The sequence below is a fragment of the Coturnix japonica genome, chromosome 8 (assembly GCF_001577835.2).
Source record: "Coturnix japonica isolate 7356 chromosome 8, Coturnix japonica 2.1, whole genome shotgun sequence".
NCBI classification, from domain to species: Eukaryota; Metazoa; Chordata; class Aves; order Galliformes; family Phasianidae; genus Coturnix; species Coturnix japonica.
In genome coordinates, this window is record NC_029523.1 from 26695965 (window position 1) to 26717044 (window position 21080).

General features: G+C 46.2%; 2 protein-coding genes across 6 annotated transcripts in view; one reads left to right on the forward strand and one right to left on the reverse strand.

Annotated features, from left to right (window-relative positions):
- The window catches only part of LOC107317798 (serine/threonine-protein kinase TNNI3K), a 39745-nt gene extending 37768 nt beyond the window's left edge, over positions 1-1977 (forward strand). Inside the window, exon 25 of the mRNA XM_015870887.2 lies at positions 1409-1977. Within this exon, the coding sequence (XP_015726373.1) occupies positions 1409-1479 (71 nt within the window). The 3' untranslated portion in view covers positions 1480-1977. The remainder of the gene's footprint in view (positions 1-1408) is intronic.
- Positions 1728-21075, reverse strand: ERICH3 (glutamate rich 3). 5 transcript variants are annotated; one of them, XM_015870886.2, is made up of 17 exons: positions 20758-20858; positions 17245-17338; positions 16266-16391; positions 15655-15726; positions 13785-13913; positions 13426-13509; positions 12842-13000; positions 12133-12351; positions 11545-11725; positions 10980-11166; positions 9996-10291; positions 8140-8358; positions 7180-7683; positions 6269-6427; positions 4389-5120; positions 3614-3920; positions 1728-3211 (listed from the first exon to the last, which is right to left on the reverse strand). In XM_015870886.2, exons 1-17 carry the CDS (start codon positions 20841-20843, stop codon positions 3205-3207), a joined length of 3561 nt encoding a protein of 1186 aa, XP_015726372.1. In that variant the 5' UTR covers positions 20844-20858; the 3' UTR covers positions 1728-3204. The 5 variants fall into 5 exon arrangements, with proteins under 5 accessions (XP_015726372.1, XP_015726369.1, XP_015726368.1 ...); XM_015870883.2 differs by lacking the exon at positions 20758-20858 and adding an exon at positions 20926-21075 and having other exon boundaries at positions 3614-5120; XM_015870882.2 differs by having other exon boundaries at positions 3614-5117.
- Between the last annotated feature and the right edge of the window lie 5 nt (positions 21076-21080).

The following is a 21080-nucleotide window of genomic DNA, read 5'->3' on the forward strand; positions in this document are numbered from 1 at the left end:
AACTTTTAAATAGCATATGAAAGCATGTATAGCACTAGGGTGCTATCAACCAGACTGGACTGAGGTAAATCTTTCTTTCTTGATGTAGAATCTAAAGGTAGGACATTAATCTCATCTTCATGAGATCTTCATGCATATGATGCTCAGCTGAGCATCCAAGAAATGCCTCCCCTGATTGAAAGCAGCTTTAGTACATGGTTTATGCTCAGCTGTGAAGCAGCAGTAAATCCCTGTTCAGTAACTTTCTGTGCAGCAATATAGAAGCGAGCATACACATCCAGTATGTGATTTTGGAAAGGCTCCAGCTGCCATCTCACAGTGCTGCTCATTCCACCATCATGAGCTGATCTGTTTGCCCAAACATCCTAAGATGCTTCAGGGCCATGTTGACAGGATGGCACTTCCATGTTTACGTGCTGACACAGACCGAGCTCATCCCCTGTGACTGCAGCATTCAGTGAGCAAACCTGAGCACAGCACACAGTTACCTTCACCTTGTGACAACACCACAGATGGTGCTTCCTATGTCTGCTCAGAGCCGTGCAGACAGTCTGGCTCTTCCCAGCTCCCAGCTAGACATGACAATCCAGGAAACCCTGCATGCACAACAAAGCAGGAAGGTATTTTCTGTCATGATCTCTCATGGATGTCAGTGTGTTGCCGGTATGCTCAGCAGTGCAAGATGTGAAACAAAGATCTGACATACTCTCCCAAAAGGGCCACAGATCAGGCAGATGCTGAGGCTTTGGCACTGCCCATCTCTGTGTGGTGGGCAAACGAGATAAACAAAAATGGTGGGAGCCATGGGCTGATGGTGGAGAATAGCGGTGACATCAGTGCTGAGGAGCAGAGGCTGGATTCTGAAGGACAGCACGGACTTGTGAGGAATATTGATATGCTTCATTGCCCAGCTCTCAAAGCACAACATGCCCTAATTAAAAGATAAACCAAGGTTCCCTATGCCTCACAACTTTGCAGTGTAGTGGTCAGCTGGAAAAACTCATTGGAAATTCAGCTCTGTTAAGAGCAGCTGCTGTCCATGCTGTGCATCAGAACCAAATATTTTTAAAAGCATTTGCCCGAATGCTGGTTCTGAGCTCTCTCAAGCCCTAATTGAAAGGAAAGAATGAGGTATTTTTAATGTCAGATTCCCACTATGCCATTAAAACAATAAGATTCATGGTTTTTTACTACTCTTCAAAGCTTCTTTGTGCCTATCATGACCTCTTCCCATGACTGATCGGTCTGCTTACTTTTGCAGACAGCAGAAAGGTATTAGCATAGTCTGTGCCTACGTGCCAAAACTGCATGCACATCATTGTGTTGTCACTGTCACTACAGAGGAAGGCAGAAGTAGCACTTCCACCCTCATGTGAGGATGCACTGAGCTTTGCTCTGCACCTTGCAGGGTACGTGTCGGATCCCATGAGCACCATGAGGTTTCACTCTTGCAGCAGCAGCTTCGAAGAAAGCAGCTGACAGCACAACACCTTCCTGCAGAGAGCTGCCAGGAGCCAGGCAGTGAAAGTCAGACTGGGCAGCCCTGAACAAAACCACTTCATCTGCTGGTGGCGAGCATCCCTCTGTGCTGTGCACCAGCAGCTGCTGCTGACGTGGAGGAGGCAGCTTCTTTTGGTGGTGTGTATTTGTTCTTTAACAAAGCTTTTACCGGCATCATGTGCTTCAGTTGTTTGGTAACAAAAAGGCAACACAGGCACTCCAAAACAAACCTTTAACCAGAAGGAAAACCTTCAATGAAGCAGGCTTAGGGAACAGACTACAGATCAGGGCAACAGACTGCACTTACACCACATCAATATGTGCCCACCCATGGCTTCTTTATACCATCTCCTGGTGACATTTCAATAGCAGACACTTGAAAACAACAGGAAAAACTTTTGCAGTCTGAGAAGCTCTCTACAGGGCCAAGTGCTTGTAAACAACTTTACTGGTAATTAAAATGGCTGGCACCTTGAAGAAAGTGATGTCTTTGTTAGTGTCTACTATAGAAGCACCAGGCTTCAGGGGAAAGCGTGCTGCAAAGCAGCGATCAGTTCCCAATACAAATGAAAGCTCTGCAAAATACAAATTACTGAACAGAATCACACAGAATCACAGATTGTCAGGGACTGGAAGGACCCTGAAAGGATCATCCAGTCCAATCCCCCTGCCAGAGCAGGAACACTCAAACCAGGTCACACCGCAATACATCCAGGCAGGTTTTAAGCAAGTTCCCTGGGCAGTCAGTTCCAGTGCTCTGTTACTCTCACTGTGTACAAGTTTTTTTCCCACATTTCTGTGGGCCCTCCCATGTTCCAGTCTGCACCTGTTGCCCCTTGTCCTATCATAACATACGCTAAAAGTCAACTGCAGGAATGGAATTCATTTGTGCCATTCCCAGAGAAGTTAAAGGAACAGGCTGAAATAATCACACAGAACAAGTTACTGAGTTTTGATATCCTGCTTCTAAGAACAGCAGCGCCTGCAACCACGGTGATATTTCAAATTGTTATATTGAGGACAAACACACCAGGAATAGATGATCTACATCAAAACAAACCAGCATCCAAGCGAGTGAGCCATACCTCCCACCGGCACACAGCCTGGTACCCACACCTGGCATGTCCTGCAGGAGCCCCTGCACAGCAAGAGGATGTGGGGGGGTGGGCGTGTGCCCCAGGGTGGGCTGCAAGCACCAGAGCAGCCATCATGCTCCCATGAAAATCTCAGACAGTGAAACCCAGCTCATTGCATGAGTGCTGCAAACATTTCCACATATGCATACACCAGTGAGGTCACAGCCCCACCTCACAGTGAGATTTGTAGTTTAAAAAGTAAAATAACTGAGAAAAATACATGGAGAGGAGATAGAGCCAAGCACATATACTCTCAAACACACATCCACAGGCCCGCAGTAGCACAGGGTACAAGCAGGAGGGGACTCTCAGTGCAATACTGTGCTGTGTTTTGGAGAAACCAAGCATGGCAGCCGCAGGACAGTGCTGGTGCTTATGGGCTTACACACTGCAGAGCCACTGTGGTATGTGACAAGTGGCCAAGGTACTGTGGAGTAATACAGAACATCCAAAGGGCACAAATCAGTGGTTGGTGTGAATGCTGTGGGAAGGAGCACTGAGGGAGCTGAAGAAAAGGCTCAGAGGATAGTTTCTTCCTTGTCCTGGAGTGTGACAGCTGCATCCAGGTTCACATCCTAGCAACAAGATGTTTGGCTTTACTGAAAATGCACTACACTGATGCACAAATACACTGCTGTCTGACATTTCCTCCCATTAGCTGCCAGAGTGACATGGGAAGCAGTTTGCATGACCCACAGCATAGGGCTCATAGGGATGGCTCTGCTCTGCAGCAGCACAGGGGCAGACTGGAGCTGCCAGAGGGTGAAGGGACAGGCAGGCATGAGCCCCAGCAGCACTGAGTGGAGTGTGCCCTGGGCACCAGTATGCAAAGATACAGGAGCACTCTCACCCCACACCCCAGCTACCTGTGGCAGGTACTTAAGGGGAGTACAACAAACAGGACAGCAACACAGCGTGACATTCTGCTCCCACCAGCCCCAAGAGGAAAATACAAGCAGGGCCCAGGCAGCACTCACCTCATTGTAGCTGTGCTCCCTTGCTCAGGACTCTCAGCCCTCTGTTCCTGTGCACAAGAGTTGCCCACAGCTCCTTTCGACACAGTCTCCACCTCTTTCCTCTGGGTACTTTCTCCAAGGCTCAGCTCTGGCAGCTTCCCTTCAGTCTGCACTCCTCCTGGCACTGTGCCTTCTGCTGCTGCCCCTGGTGCAGGCACTGCAGGCTGCTGCCCCCACAACCCCAGGCAGCTTCTGCCCTGGGCTCCCTGTGCTGTCTCCAGGGTCTCACACCCCAACACACCCTGGCCTGGAGGCTTCCCCTCTCCCAGCACTGCCTGCTCCCCACTATATTCTGGCAGTCCCTGCCCCGTAGCTGTGTGCTCTCGTGGCCCTGCTGCTCTCCCCCCCACCTCTTCATCTTCTGACTCAGTTCTGGCTCTCTCTCCATACACCCCTATTACCACCCCATCAGGTTTTTCTTCCATCGCTCCATCTGTCTTTGCAGCACTGCCCAAAGACAGGCTTCCACTCAAAAGCACTATTGCTGAGCCCTCCTTATCCCCAGCTGTTGCTGTCTGCTCCAATGGAGTTGACCCTCCACTTGCAGGGTCCCTTCCAGCACCCACCCCAGCTTCTCTCCCAGGTGCTTTGTGTAATGTGGTGCCTCTGCCAGAGTCCTTGGGCTCCTCCCCATCCTCTGCCCTTGGTTGAGAGCTGCCTTCCTCCTCCAGTGGTCTGTTAGGCTCAGTTGTCACTGCCCCAAGGGTATCCATCTCCACCTGCTCTTTCCCTGTGACTTTCAGCTGAGAAAATTCATTTGGCTTTAGAATCTCTTCATTTCCCGTGCAGAATTCTGTATCCCCTAATGTTTCTAGGAGAGCCCCAGGTTCCTCCACAGTCTTCTGCCCTTCAAAAGCAGCTTTTTCCGCAGCCCACACTGCTGCAGTGTCACCCACCTCAGGAATTCCTTCTGCCAGGTCTGCATCCCCTGCAGCCCCTTGTCCCTCAAGCACCACCACCCTCAACACAGGTGCTGCTCCCCCCACCCGCTGGTCCCCAGAGGCCCCATTCACAGCCCTCTCCCCTCCAATGACTCCCCTGCACCCTCCCATACCCAGGGGGGTCCCCATGCCCACCTGCTCCTCTTCCTCACCCGCTGGGTCCCTCCATGGCCCCATGTTCTCCCCTACATCTGTGGGAGTGTCCTGATCCTCTGCCTCTGCACCAGGCTCCATCCCCTTCCCTGGTTCCTTCTCCTCAGCATCACCTTCTGCCATTGCCCCCCTGGCAGGTGCTGACCCATCCACAAGCAGATGCCCCTCAGGGGCTACAGCTGCTGCCTCCTCCTCAGGCTGCAGCACTCCTGCCTGTGCCACTCCGTGCCTAGCACAGTCTGTGCCATCATGCCCTCGTTCAGCAATATGGCTTTCATCCTCCTCACAGTCTTGGCCCACATGTACCACTTGCACTGCTGCTGACTGCGTGCTGGGTGCTCCTGTTCCATCTGCGTCATCTCCATCAGCTGCTGCTGAGAGAAAAAACATTCATTTCACTGTGAGCTGTTTTACAGCGTTACTCTCAAAGTCATGATTTCTAACAAGCCATGAGGGGGCATCAGCGCAGTGCAGAGGAGGCTGAGATGATGCTTCTCTGCATGTGCCTGCTCTGTGACCAGGCTGTTGGTGCTGCCATGCAGGCATTGGGCACAATTAATGTAAGCAGAAATGATGCATGACGTGTCCTGCTCTGCCTGATCTGCCCTTCCTGCCCTCTCTCCCCCCTTTTTGCCTGCCAGGGATATACATGACATACCTACAAGCAAGACAGTAACATTCAGAAATTCACAAACAGGCAGTAAATTGTTTATGAAAAATACGCATAAATGGAAGGAATGTACTCAGGTTCTTGTATACAATGGGTAACTGCTTCCCACAGACTCCATAACTACACTAGAGATAACCAAGAGCCTTCACGTACCCCTGGGCAGCTAACACAGTGCTCCCTCATTTCAGGGCTCCAGGACCCAGCCCTGGGTGGACACACCTTGCTGTGCCACAGCCACACTTTACACAAACACAGCATGCTCTGGTTCTTTAGAAAACTGACTGTTCTGTGCTACTGAGGGGAACGAGGAGCACTGCTGCTCCTGTGCCACCCTTCCTCAAACCAGAAAAAGGTTGTCTTGTCCCACATCGTCTCTCCCTGTTGGCCTCACTTCACTTTCCTGTATTATTGCTGCACTCCACAGCTGCTGCTTTCTGCACGGGCCACCGCCCACGCCACTAAACTCCATTCTTGGTCTCCTGAGGTCAGGTCTGGAGTCCTGTCTCATTCCTGTTCTGCTGTTCACATCCCATGTAAGCAGCCCCGTGCCACAGTTTTCCAGAAGGACCCATACCTCTCAAAGGCAAGGGAAGCTCACTAAGTGATTTCTGTCCCCCCCCCAGCCCCCTCACCCAGCTGTTTTCAAGCAGTGTGATCATGCCCTGGATTCCTCACCCAGGGTCACCATAACTACATCAGTTACATGTGGCTGCTGGAGATGGCTGGTCATGCAAGCTGAGGGGAAAAAAAAAAGTGCACAAAAAAGGACTTAAAAGCCCAGAAAGCAAAGTAAGAAGGCCAACACTCTATAGAAAGACTTCAGGTTAATAAGATTCAGTCCACATCCCTGACCTGCAGTGTCACCTTTGCCAGGATCACACTCTGCACTCGTTGCTTTCTCTACTTCCTCATCCACACAAGAATTACTACATTCAGGTTCAAAATTCACTTGATGGTCTTCTCCCATTGCCTCTGTTATCTCTTCCTGTGCTGATATATCATCTTCAGAAACTATCACAAAATCACAAAAGAAGCAAGGAAGAGAGATTAGAAAGCAGGAAGGACAAAGTCCCCCAGCTCTTGCAGCTTGACTGAAGGTCTGTGGCATCGCTGCAGAGTGATTGGCACCAGCAAGGATTTCCTTTTCTGAAGTACATTAATATCAAATGGAAACAACCATCAGAGAAAAAGGAAGGGGTTGAGAGCAGGGGGAGAATTTCATGCACAAGCACCTATTGAGACATTCACCATCCATCTTCCACAGCACAGTCACAGAACTGTGAGATACTTCTGTGAGGATGGAGGGATTCAAAACAAGCAACAGTGATGACTAATGGGCATAAAATTGAAAGTGTTCTATAACAACTACTCTTAAAGAAAAAACACATTTCTCTATTTTAAGCTCCCAACTACATTTTTGATGATTCCTCACTTCCTCAAACTAAGACATGACTGAAGTCCTCTACTTCTCTACAGGTAGGTTGGGATGTTATGAAGCTGCCTTTGACTCTGTACTTGCAGTGACAGTGATGCTTTGCAGTTAGTCCTTAGCTGCAAGGGTGACATAGAGGCCCTGGAGGATGCCCAAAGGATGGCAAGGAAGCTGTGTAGGGTTATGTGGGTACATTCTGGTTATTTATCTCACAGAAATACAGAGTATTTTAGCAGCTGGAAAATAGTCCAGCAATTGCATTCTCTATGCTGAGATTGTGCACAACCATGACATACAGGCAGATACAGTTCTGCATGGGGACTGTACTCACCACCTCCATCACCTTGAGGAGACTCCTCATTTCTATCCTCCACTTCCATCATGTTGTTTTCCAAAGGCACGGAAACATTTTTCTCCCTATCATCCCTTCCATTGCTTGCATTCTTCTCCTCTTCTTCCCTTACATTACTTACTACTGACCCAGCCTGTTTCATTTCCCCATTAACATCAAGACTTTGATGCTGTATCGCTATTATGTTTTCATGAAAAGTTTCAGTATTTTCCCTTGCTGTCAGAGCTTCTGTTTTTGTCTTTTCTGCTTCATCCATTCCTTCCTCTTCCAAAGCAAAACTTTCCCGACTGTCCTGTGTTCTGAACAGTTTACTTTCCCCATTCTCATTTCCATATTGTGCACATGTTGTGTTTTCATCAGATGCATCTTTGACATCACACTCCTCTTTGCCCTTAACATCCTCTTTCATCTTTTCAGCATCAGAATCATCTTCACTGCTATATTGAGTGCTGGTAGATGACAGAGAGTGTGCAGAGCTCCTGTCTAGAAATAGCAAACACAAATTCATTTTAGTATGTGACTAAAAACCACTTGCATTCATTGCCCACAGACAGATGGATGTCTCATGTGAATCTCTGAATTAAGCCATCTGAGGGTACAGAGACAGAATTCTAGTAACAGAAATAAAAGAGCTTCATGGATGCCTGTGATCATTAAGTGTTTGTCTGCCCACAACATTTAGAGCTAATCTGTTGACTGGCACCACCTCCAAGTCTGCAAACAAATACTTCAGCACACACTTACAGTGCCCCACAGATCTGGCTGCAGTTGAGTGGCAGACAGTAGAATGGTAAGAACAGATAAGACAGATAGTTATCTTTTACCAATTCAGTTACATAATCTTTCCCACACAGATTCAACATATATAACTGAACATATACAAAATGTGGAACAAGCACTAGGTCAACATCTGTGAGCCTCATTACATGAAAAGCTGACCTTGTTTGCCATCCCCTGAGGTACTGTCAGAATATCCATCACTTTCATCTTTCTCGCTGTCAGAGACCTGCGGTGCCTTCTGTGATGCATTTTTACTCTCCTTTTCACAGTCTAAATCATGTTTTTCATCATCTGGGGATGACTTTGACATTTCATTCCTTTGATCACCAGCCTGTTCTTCTTCATTAACTTCATCTGCTTCAAAATCTTCATTATACTCTAAAATAAAAGAAATATATTATAGGACAGCAGATGGAATTCACAACTCCTGAAGTTCTTTTCCAGAAGATGGAGGCCAGCTACATCAGTTTTCCTTTCCCCTGAAGCTTATTTACTCTTTTTAGAAGTCATGAGAGAATCTAAGACAACAGACAGGGATTGCAAGAGCACAGTAACATAGAAAAGCATCAAATTCTTCATAGGTAGAGTAGTAAAAATTCAATAAAGCTACAGAATGATGCAACAAGTACAATTAATACATTAAAAATAAATTAAAATAACATTAACCACTGAGAAGACTTCTAGAAGAGTTAGGCAAGCTCAGCAATAAAATGCAAGACAGTCTCTTACTACAGGAGAAAAGCTTGTTGCAGTGGGGAAAAAAAAAAAAGTAGCAGAGAAAAGCAGAGAAAGGTGATACACAGTAATGGGGAGATAAGATAAATGTGGATTGATATGGCTAATCAACAAAGTGACTTACAAAGTGAATTAATTAAGCCCAGCCAAAGGGTGATGAAGAAGAACATTCTATTCTCACACTGCTCTACTATGCTCATTCAGTCCCCAGATGAAAACCCTGGTGAAAAATGAAGCTTACAGCAGAATTGCCATTTTCATATCAACAGGGTCTGGCTTTCATCCCAGGCTGCTGGCCCAACAAGTTGTAACATACGACAGATTACTTTGCTCAGATCAAGGGGCAAAAATTGTCATTATGCACGTGCATTAAAGCACACATTCCAGAGAAAGCTGCACTACTTACAATCCCAGGCACTGGAATGCACAGCGATGCCATGATTTCCACTGACCATTCAGCAGTACCTCTGCTATCACTAGCTCACTGCACAGCAGAGAGACAACACATCTACACTGTGAAGAAGAGCAGCCACTGCTGACACCCCAGCTGCCCTTCCAGGTGATCACTTCTCACCTTACACCATAACCTATACCTGGGAGTGCTGCCCAAATGATCCCTGAGCTCTGTCATCTAGGGTCCATGCCCACTGCCCTGGGAAACTGGTGGAGAAGGGACTGGAAAGAGCTTTAGGTGAACAAAGCATCTCACTGCCACTGGCAACAAGTAGAAGAACAGACCGAAGTATTTCACCGGGCTCTCAATTTTGCAGACATTTTCACTACTGCATGTCCCTCCCACCTCCCTCCCCACCACGTAGGATCAGGAGCCGGGCAGTCCTCCACCTCCCAACACAACAGTCACCATCTCTCCATTCATCTCATAATGATGTCTTGTCTCAGATTCACTGGATCCCCACCCACATGCAGCCTCATTTCTTCTTCCTGCTCTTCTCCATCTGCTGCCATTCTCTTTCTCCACTGCTGTCCCTTCACTGTACCTCGCCCTCCTGCTCTTTTCCCATCCACCTCAGGCTCTTGTTTCAGCCTCGCTGACTCGCTTACTTGGATGAAAGGATCCCCACGACTCGCTTACTTGGATGAAAGGATCTCCACTTAGTTTATTGCTCAGATACAGTTATTGTCTGCTGGCCTATCTTCAGCACATTCCTCACATGTGAGGTATGCTCTTCAGGTGAAGCTGGGGGCCCACAGTCCTATACTTCCTCCAGAATTAGCCTCTTCTAGTTTTCATCTCATGCTTGTGTTTTGGAATACTGTACCATTTTTAACAGTATCTTCCTGACTATCTTTGGTCTCACAATTGGATAGTTTTGTCTCTTCTCTTTCATACTCCTGTCTGGTCTCCATTTTGTCCTCAACAGTTTCCACATCCGCTTCGTGACTTGGTAAGATGACTAGCACTGATTCTTTGCTTGATTTCTGATCAGCACTGCTACCACTTGGCTCACTGTGAACTCCATCTTTCCAGGTACCCACTTGCTTTTCCTCACAGTCCTCCTTCACCTCTCTCTTGGGAGGGGATGGCTTTTTGTCCAGACTCATTGCAATAATGCACCTAAAAAAAACCAAAACACAACAACACACCTTGGAGTACTGGAAAGTGTCACATTATTCTATCAGTGCACAGTGGAAAAGCAGCAGACAGTGACCTATTTAGCTCATTACTAGATGTGAAATCAGGCACATATCTGCCTTCGCTTCACCTCTCAGATAAGGATATATACATCTCTGAGAAACACTCTCAAATCCTTACATGCTCCACAAACAGCCTCATGTGATCTCCCTTTAAGGACAGTAAGGCTATCCCCACAGTTGAATTATAATTTATGAATTATGAATTTATGAATTATTTCACTGCAGAGTGAAATAACTGTGGGAGAAGGAGGCAGAATCTAGACTATTTAAAAGACCTGTTCTGTTTTTCCTATCTAAGAGAAACCCAAACAGCTGGAAAACAAAGCACTTTGAGTGACATGTTGAAACTGCTCTACTTGCATAAGGAGGAATGCCACACTCTTTATTTTATGGTTAGGAGGCTCATGTACATCATCAAAACCCATATTCCGTACTGTTATATTCAGCAGCCAGTAGTATTTCAGCAGAATCCCATTTTAGAGGCAGTTTTAGTTAAAAAAAAAAAAAAAAAAGAAATATCAGAACCAAGAACGATTAATAACAAGGAAACAACACTCTAGAAACTGAGCTTGTAACACTTTGTTCATAAAGTGCATTTGTTTCCGCACCTATAGCAAGGAGATGCTCCCTCCACACTGAGAAATCCAAAGTATCCATGCTTGCCTCCAAGTCTGGAACGCTTCTGATGTCTGAACTCACAACAAGAGCTCAACCTGTCCACTTGTATCCCATTGAGAAAAAAGGTGAGACTGAATGGGAAACCATGATGCCTCTTGGAGATGAACTGAAAGGTCTCTGAAACCATGGAAAGGAGAGAGGTCAGAGAATAAGTTTGTGCTTTACTGTCAGCCCACTGCATTTGTTGGACTTCATCTGCACCACTGTTAGTGCACCTAGCTGTTCCAGGTCAGGTTCTTTCATTCTCAGCTGTATAAAGTAATTGGTAAAACCCCACCCTCCTCCAAAGACAACAATTTTATCTCTTTCCAGCACAGGACTATGAAAATGGACGCATCAATGACAAGCTAATTCTAGTCCAGCCACCTATTCTCCCTGTATACACACATATCAAGACTGAGCTCGGCTGAAATCAATTTAATATCACATCAGTGTTTTAGCCAAAAAGAAGACATTGCCAGTATCAGTATGAACTCTTCCACTCTTTATCCTTACCTCCTTCCAACAGTTTGCCTTTGTAGACACAAAGGTTTTCTCCTCCACAATGCTGCTGATAGACTTTGATTTCATCTCTATAATCAGAATCATCACGAGATAAACGCACGCTTTTTCCCAGAAAGGTCATGGTAACGAGCACATTGCTACGTAATGAGGGCTTAGGGAATTCTCCAGAATTCTACAGTAGAAAATACACAAAAATGTACTCAATTTTCAACCACAGCAAAAGGTGAACAAAAAGATCACAAACATGCCACCTGCACTTGAGACTTTCAGTGCTTTAAGACAGGCCTTGAGCTGCTTAAGATGAAAAGTGTTTTCCAGCTTTATTGCAGAAAGGCAATAAAAGATTTAGGACAGAAAATCCTTTGTATTTAATTGTCTGAGGTTGAAGGAACAAAATTTAATGATCCACTGAGTTCATTCCAATCCTGTACTCTTACAGTTTTACTTCCAGAAGCCACAGCTGGCTGAAGATTCAATGTAACTTTCATACACTCCTAAATTTCCCTTAGGTTCTGAGTATGTCAGCTAGGAAGGCAACATACCGGCACGTAACCAGAAAACTAGACTGAAATAACCTACCTTGGTTACAGGTTGCTCTAAGCCATTTGGGGCAGTGGTGGGACGAAATCGTCTCCTTCTGGACATCCCATTTCTCACTGCCTTTACACTCCTGTCTTTTTTTTGCAGGGTAGGAGGTGGCACCGGTATCAGATAGTTGTTAATGACAGGGAGTCGGTATGGGGTTTTCCCAGTCACATATTCCATTGAGTTCATAAGTCTTAACTCACTTCTCTCCCTCTGCAACAACAGAAGAAGTAACTATTAAATAGGCCATGCAAAAATAGCTACTGAGCATATTGAACAAGCCATGGTTTGACTGCTCTTTACATTTATTAACATACATACTTTTAGAATTGCAAGCATCAAGCTAAGAAGTTCTGTGAGAACACTTCTGTGCTAAACGCTTCATTTTCAGCTTGAAAAGCAACAGGCACAAATGGAGAAAACAAGGTCAGCTGCTTGAAAACATCACACACAGATAAATGTGACACTGTGAACTGCGTACAACTGGTAATTGTGCAGAGTCCTGAGCGCAAGCCGAGGGAACTCTGCACAACCCAACCTGACTATTAAGGGAAGGTTAAAAAGGAGAATTTGAGTAAAGGCTGCTAACCAATTTGCAGGCACATTATCTGCAGTAAGTATCCAGTTCTGGGAACTACAGTACTAGCAGCATTATAAAGCTGTGCCTACAATATATTATTTTCCAAATGAAATGTGGTCTCACCCCACAAGGAAATTGCCGATAATTTTCAAGTGCGCGGCGCTTCTGTTTAGAGCCTGAACTCCTTGGAGCAGTCCCTGCTGCAGCACAGCTGCAGAGAGGCTGAAGTCGAAATGGGTACTGTACATTTCCTGGGGCTGTTTTTGGTCTATGGGAAGAAGTCTAGAAGAGGAAAAAGAAAACAGTAAGAAAATATCAGGGTATAGTTTCCATATAGAATAGCACCATACAGGAGAAAAATTAGTGCTGAAAATCAGTATTGAAGAGTGGCGCTCAAGTACCTTCAGGAAATTTAATTTTCTAATACATTCCAGTCTTTAAGAGCCAGATCCCTTTAGGAATCTCTAATTGAGTGTCCAAAAACTGTTACTGTTCATTCACAGTACAGCCTTGAAGCAAACATAATGAGCTCACAGGAACTGTAGCAAAATGCTTGGGTGACTTGAACACATGAATGCTGAGAAAATGCACAATAAAAGCATGTTTGTCTTTGTTCAAGTCTCAACGTTTCTCTGATATTTTTTCTTTAATCCAGAATATCAAGTAAAATGTTAATGTCTAAGAAAATTTATCAAAAATTCACTTACTGCCTTTAAAAAGGTTGACTCCTTGGATCCATGTTGATGAGAAGGCTGTCCACCACTATACTCAACTACAGGCGCAGGAGCCCTCTGTATGGGATGTGGAGGAGAGGGTCATTCAGGACTAAATATCACCAGATAGCATTATTGAAATGGAGAACCAGTAAGAACTGGACTGTATATTTGGCCGTTGCCCTTAGATTTTGGGATCATTGTATTTCCTGCGTATACAAACATTTTTTTCTCTGCGTGATGAGGATCTTGTCCATCAGGACAGTGGCATAGATTTAGCACAGAAGTTACAGGTATATGTGCACAGTTTAGTTTACGTGTGTGTACATTACAGCATATTTGGTGAAACTCACCAGGTGTGAATGAGCAGATGGTTCTCTAGCCATTAAAGGATGGTGTCCATAATGATATCTGGGCCCAAGAGGTGGGTGTGGGGAGAGCACAGGGTTAGCACCTTCCACTGTTCTTCTGGATCGGTATGTCTGAAAGAACAATAATGTATATCCCTGAGATACTAAATAACAGCCATGCTTACAGCAAAGAGCTTGCCTAGGCCCCGTGGAAGATCTGCTAATGAAAGAAAGAAAAAGAGAAGAAGGGGAGAGTGAGAGAGGAATAGGGAAAAGATTTGTTCCCATCTCTGTTTCATTTCTCTGCAGTCTTCTACAACCAAGTTCAATTCATCAGCCTTTGTTTCTCTTCCAGCCTTGTCTTGGTTGGAGGTCTCTTTCAAATCTGTGTGCTCCCACTATTTGTGGCAGTAGAGTGCTGCCCCTCTCTACCTTTTCTTCTCCAAAGCTCCGCACTGGGCTGACCATCCTTCTGGAAGTAGAGAGCGATGCCTCTCAGTCTCCATTGTTTGCCATTCCTTTCCCTTCCTTTCAGATTGGTTGCTCAGGCAATTCCACTGAATGGTTGAGGTAAGACTTGAATTACTGCTAATTCCTGCCAGGTCCTTGTGTACCAGTGGAGCACCACAGCAGAGAGCACTTACCCACAAACACCTCCCTCACACTGCTCATTGTAAGTAGTTTTATTAATGTTCCACATTTATCCCAGTCCAGAATCCCTTAACAGGATGTTTTCATCACACTCTTTTCCAGTAGAATTATGCTGCTTCCATTTTTCTAGCAGCAGCTCAGCCTGTAAATTATGTTCTTGCAGTTACCAGAGTGATGAGTATCTTTCGAGTATATTTGCTTCTTTATATATATATATATATATATATTAATTACTCGTATACATATTAATTTAATTCTAAAAGATTTGACATCATTTTTCCACCGCTCAAAGAAACAACTGTCTTTCCAATATATTCTTCTCGATGCATTCAGGATCCGAATACAGAAATAAGAAGTTGAGGATATTTCAGCCAAAATGAGAAAAAACAAACAAACAAACAAAAAACAAACAAACAAAAAAACCCACAACATTCCCATATGCACCAGATGATTTCATGGAAAGAAAAACCATTGACTTCTGTGGGATTTGCATGGCAGTAACAACCACAGAATCAGGATTTACCTACAGGGCACCAAAGGGAACACCTCACACCTTCCTTCATTACTTACACGCTGGTTCTGGTAAATATCACATGGAGAGGCAAACAACTGATAACATGAGCTCAGTGCTCAGCAGCAATCAAATGCAGACTCTGTCTATGATTACTAAGAGGGAAGAACTGCATCACTTAAATTATTCATCCAGTTCTGGTTTGCTCTTTCAGAACAGAAATAGTAGAACTATAAAAGGTTAAAAAAAATGTTAACATTAATGAGTGTGAAAGACTCAATAGACTGAGGCTCTTCAGCTTGGAATGCTGAGAAGGAATATTAGAAAGGCTTTCAAAGCCATACATGTCTTGGAAAAGAGGAGCAGATATTAACTTTGTCATACTGAAAACAGTGGAGCATTGAATAGAATAATCAGACAATAGATAAATGAGTTATTGCACACTATTTCACACAGTTCTCCATTCAATTGTGCAACCAAGAATTTTGCAGAAGTATCCTCGGAAGAAATCAGATGCATGCATGGAAGTTTCTGAACTGCTGAATAGAAGACGTAACCTGGATCATCCTCTGCTTGCCTGTTTACTTGTTCCATAAACAACAGAGACAGGACATTTGTTTCAACGAATCTCTGGCCTGACTCATTATGGCTGTTATTTAATGCAGCAAAACTGTCATGCCTCACCAGCATTCAGTAGCACTCAATTCTTACCTTGGTTTTCTGCACCCTCTCCTTCCTCACAGAATTTTCAAGTCTCCTTCTTTCTTCCAGCTGATGATAACACTATCAATGTAAGAGAAAGAGTAATCTCATTAACAGATATAATGAGGTGTCAATGCAAGAACACTTGTTTCTGCTCTGCTTATCACTTGCCCTCTCCCTCATCATTACCCTTGCTGAACCCTATTATTAAACTGCTAGTGAGTGCTTCAGTTCATTTGCATTGCACCTCTGTATCTTAACATTGGTAAGGGAACAAATGAGCATTTTAATGCTGTGTCCTTGATACAGAGCAGGAATGTGACCAAATTTTGTGCTCAGATAAGATTAACAGCTATATTTAAATTATTACAGCTTGAAAAAATATCAGACAAAGTAGCCCTCTGGATTTTAACCTATAATCTAGTAATTTTAACTAGTTTTGTCATCATGTACAGGAAGAAATAGGAGGATTCAGCTGTATCACTAAATCTATCATTCCTGCACTTCTGCAGTTTCACTGTGAGGGCACAGCTACAGAAAACAACCCAGTACGAGTTAACAGTCACCAGTGCCAGTAGAAAGCAGCTGAGAAGGCTCATCCACCAGCAGTGAACACGTACCCCAGTGTCAAGGACCTTCAGAAATACGGCTCGAGCCAGGCACTCCTGTACATATCGCTGGTGATCCTTCCTCATAGCATTTAGCCGATATTCTTTCTCTGGAATTATTCTTCCACTCCTTGAGATCTGCCATTAAAAAAATAAAACATAACTAAAAAAGAGAACAAAATGAAATCTTTCTAATCAGACTGCAGCTTCTCAGGAGCAATATTTCCTCATCCACTGGCTACAACTTCTGCTCCTGCCATGGTGCTGGGGCTCACCTTCCCAGCACAGAACTGCAGTTTCACCACAGACCCAAACACACAAATGAAGAGAGCAGGAGAGAAACAGTCACACTTCCTAACAGTTGAGGCTCAGCCTTATTCTTCATGGGCTGCACCCCTTAACTCAGCACAGGGGCATTAAATATTTGCCTTCCTACTGTGTAAGGGTTGCATCTGCCTCTGCTCAAAACTCCACTCAATACTCAACTCTGCCCGAGTTGTACCCAGGACTGCTCAAGTATTTTCAGAAATATTCAGCACATTTACCTTTTTCAAGTCTTACAGTTTTTCACTGAGCACTTGAAGAACAGCTCTGAGACTACTTAAGGAGAGCCAAAGCATTTCCTCAGCTGTACCAGCACCTTTCAACTTCTCTGTATATGGAGCTCAGCTGTACCCAGCTCCCCAACATTCTGTTTCCAGCCCTATGTGCCATGGCCCCATCCATGACCCCATGGATCCTGCAGACCAACACTGGATAACAGTGCAGTGAGAAGTGCCTGGGTTAAACAATCCTGCCTGAGACAAAGCACAGTCATAGTGCTTCAATCTGGCACAGCATCACTGCAACTGTTTGGCACAGGTCAAATTCTTACCAGGAACAACACATCCCTCTAACAAGTAAGCAAAAGAACATCAGTATTTTGACTGATATTAAAATTAACAACATAATTGTGTTTTTTTTCTCAGAACAGGAAACTTTTCATTCTCACCAGTCCTGATTTCTGAAGATGTCTCCTTATCCGAGCATTGCTGAAATATCCAGCCAGGTGTTTGTCCGTAAGGCTGTTGTAGTTTGCAAGGAGCCTGAAATGAAATCAGCACAGATGCCATGAAATCTCCTTGATGGCCTAATTGTCAGGGCTTTTGGCTGGGTACAAAGAACAACCCAACAGTTTGCTGCACAAAATGCTGAATGTCCTGATTATTTGTGTCAAGTGTTCTGTCAGAGAGCCCATCAAGGTATGTGAAAGTAACACCTCACTGCCCCATGAAGAACACACCAGGAAAAACAGGCTTCTGTCAGACACAGCAGCTCAGTGCTCAGCACAATAAGTTTCCATTGCTAGGTTGCATTACTATGCACAGAAACACACACAAGAAAGGAAAGAACAACAAAATAAAAGGCTGAGAGAGATGATGGATTTACAGGGAATTCACCTGAGGTTTCACAACAGCCTCACAGGCAGCCTAACAACAATATGCTGAACTTCATACAAACAATGCAGTGCCCTTTTATGCATGTTGATTAAACACCAGTGCTACAGCAGGTGTTCTGCATCACTCTCTTCATTCACTGTTTGCATTTGCATTCAGAACTGCAGATCACACCAGCGTCACTGAGTGTTTGCCTGCAGTATCACCTGGAGACTGCATGTGGAGGCAGAGGAGAAACCCAATCCTGCTCCTTTCCATTCCACTTGGTTCCTTCCATCTCATGTTCCACAGGCCGCGTGACAGTGAAAGCGCAGTTCTCCTCTGACCACAGAAACTTCTAAACCAGAAACTCAATAGACCAAAAACTTCCTGCTTCCTCAAGGAGAGGGAAAGAGTTGGCAGGGACCTCCAAAAGTCATTGGACTGACCCAGAGCAAAGCCTGGCGTTCAGTGAGCACAGCCCTGCCCAGGGACTCTCCCCTTGCAGAGACCAGCCCCAATCCCCTTCCTGGGCTGACAGTCCACCAGAAATGACACACAATCCATATGTGCCCAGTGGCCATAGAGGAGCCCTGGTGGGAGGAAGCATCATGCACTGCACAGACCCAGCACCCCCAGTCCAGCTGTGCCAAGGCAGCAGGGACTGGCAGCAACTCAACTGTGCCCCTCATGGGTCCTTGTCACTTGCACTGCCTGGCAGCATCTCCACAACACATTCAGAGAAATAAACTGTCATCACTGGAGTCAACTCTTCTTTTTTCCCCATTAACAGAAGCAACACATTAATAAGGCAAGTACAAATATTCAGGTTGACTGGCAGAACAGAGCCACAGACAGCAGAAGAACCGAGGTTTATTTTGCCACTTAAAAAATGTATTGAGCTGCCAAAGTCCAACACACAACAGTTGAAACTGCCCAGAGGATTTGCTCTGCAGCACAGGAAGCACAGCTGTGCAGACACAGAGAGCACAAAACAGAGCAGAACACACAGCAGATCATTGCAGCTCCACTCAATCAGGGCACTGTCTGCCCAGAATCCCATACCCTCCAGGAGTTTCATTGCTTTGTCATTGCCACTACTGTCTGATTAACAGCACCTGTTTTTTGTCAGCTTACATCACACCACGCACTGTGCTCAGAGACACTGCTGTGTCACAATGACTTTGATGGCCACTCAGGAACAGCAGGACAAAGTCTCAGTAGGTCTCCTATACTGGAACTAGGCAGCAAATGTTCAATGTTAATAATTTACAGTGCAAGTAAGTCAGTGACTGTTTACCAAAGGATTAATCTTAGGTGGCATCAAAGCTTTAGTTATTGATTGGTAGGCTCATAGGTAGCTCCTGTGCTGTATGTTACAGCTGCAGCTCATTACCACTCCAGTCCAATCAGTAGTTCTCACTCTGATGGAGATACATTCCAAACCTTAATAAACTACTGCACTGCACATGCTTTCTGCTGTGGATTTAGACAAAAAACTTTCAGACAGAACTAAGCAAAATGAAGGGAGTGCCAAAGGTGACTGGGATGTGTTTGGATTCCTTTCTTTCACAAAGATGGTGAAAAGCCAAGAGAATAATCCTTAGCTTCCACACAAGGAGGTTTGTGCCTCACAAGGATGCAGGTTGTACCATCTGCAATCATCATAGAATGTCCTGGGTTGCAAAGGCCCACAGTGCTCATCCAGCTCCAACCCCCTGCTGTGTGCAGGGCCACCAGCCAGCAGCCCAGGCTGCCCAGAGCCACATCCAGCCTGGCCTTGAATGCCTGCAGGTAGGGGTATCCACAACTTCCTTGGACAACTTGTTACAGTGCACCACCACCCTGTGAGTGAGAAACTTCCTCCTAAAATATAACCTAAATCTCCCTATCTTAGTTTAAAACCATTGTCCCTTGTCCTATCACTATTAACCCATGTAAACAGTTGTTAATTTGCTTTGGAGCCTTCCTTCAAAGGAGGAAAGCCACCCACCAAGTAGTCACCAACTGATCCTATGGACACAAAGCCTTCAAACTGCAGCACCAGGCACAACTTGGGCTGCTGCATTCATTACTGTCAGCTACGACTCAACCAATTACGATAAACCATTCAAGATCACAACTGCTGAACCAGAACTTACTAAGGTCAGCAGATAACTTGATGTTCTGATGGTGCTTTGGATTCTAACAATAATTAACTGCTTAATTTCAAGGCCACAAAACTGCAAGTGTGCAGTGTTATTCAGGTGATAGATCAGTGTAGCAAGAGGGAGGGCCCGTGGCACAATGTGAGGCCATCGCTTCCCATCTTATCATTGTTCCCTGGGAGCAGATGCTGACCCCCACCTCGTCCTGACCTCCTGCCAGGAGCTGTGGGGAGTGATGAGGGGTCCCCTGAGCCTCCTCTGGTTGAGCCTGAACAATCCCAGTTCCCTCAGCTGCTCCCCAAAGCTCCAGACCCTTCACAGCTTCACTGTCCTCTGGGCACAGTGCAGCACCTCAGTGTCTTTCTCATTGTTTGGGAACCTCAGCGGCCAGCCCCAGGAGATGGTAGAGAGGAGCCAGGCTCTGTGCAGTCATGCACAGCAGGAGGAAGAGAGACAACAGACACCGGCTGAAATAAGAGCCATCAGACAGGGTGACAGCACAATGACGGTTCAGTTGGTGCAGGGCAGTGCTGCAGAGCCAAGGGCTTCTCTGCTTCTCATGCTGCCCTGGCAGCACAGGGCTGGGAGCACCAGGAGCTGCTCCTTGGCCTAGGACTTCTCACCTCTTGTTCTCTTCCCACCCCACAGCGGGCAGCTGCGATGCAGAGCTGCTGGAGGGGTCCAGCCCAGCAAGGAGAGATGCTTCACGTGCAGCGGGGAGGGCCCGTAGCTGTCAGCCCCAGTGCTGCAGTGAGTGCAGACAGCGACCCCGGGAGAGCTGTGAGCACTGCGAGGTTATTTCCCAACAACCCAACCAGTGCACGAGCGCCAGCAACCAGCACAGAAACAGCTCCCGGGATCAGACGTTCGGTATTTCATCCGGGGCTACGCCTGGAGCGCAGCCAGACCTGCAAGCGGCAGCTGAAGGCGCTGCTTCCTTACCGCATCCTCACCCCGAAGGTTCCCCGCTGTGCAGAACGCCCCGGGCCCCGCGGGCAGAGCTCCGCAGCCGCGAGCGGAGCCGGCATCGGTCCCCGCCCTGCCGCACGTTACCGGAGCGGGCAGCCGGGACCCCTCCCGCCGCGCCCAGCCCCGCGCTGCCCCACTCACCCCGGCCGAGGGCCGCTCATGGCCGTGCCGGCCCCGGGGGCAGCGCTCAGTGTCTCCCGGTTCTGTTCGGTGCCGCCCGGCGCTGCCGCCCGCGTCCCGCGTCGTTACCAGGACACGGGATGCGGGGCGGAGCGGCGCCGCTCCCACACAGCGCC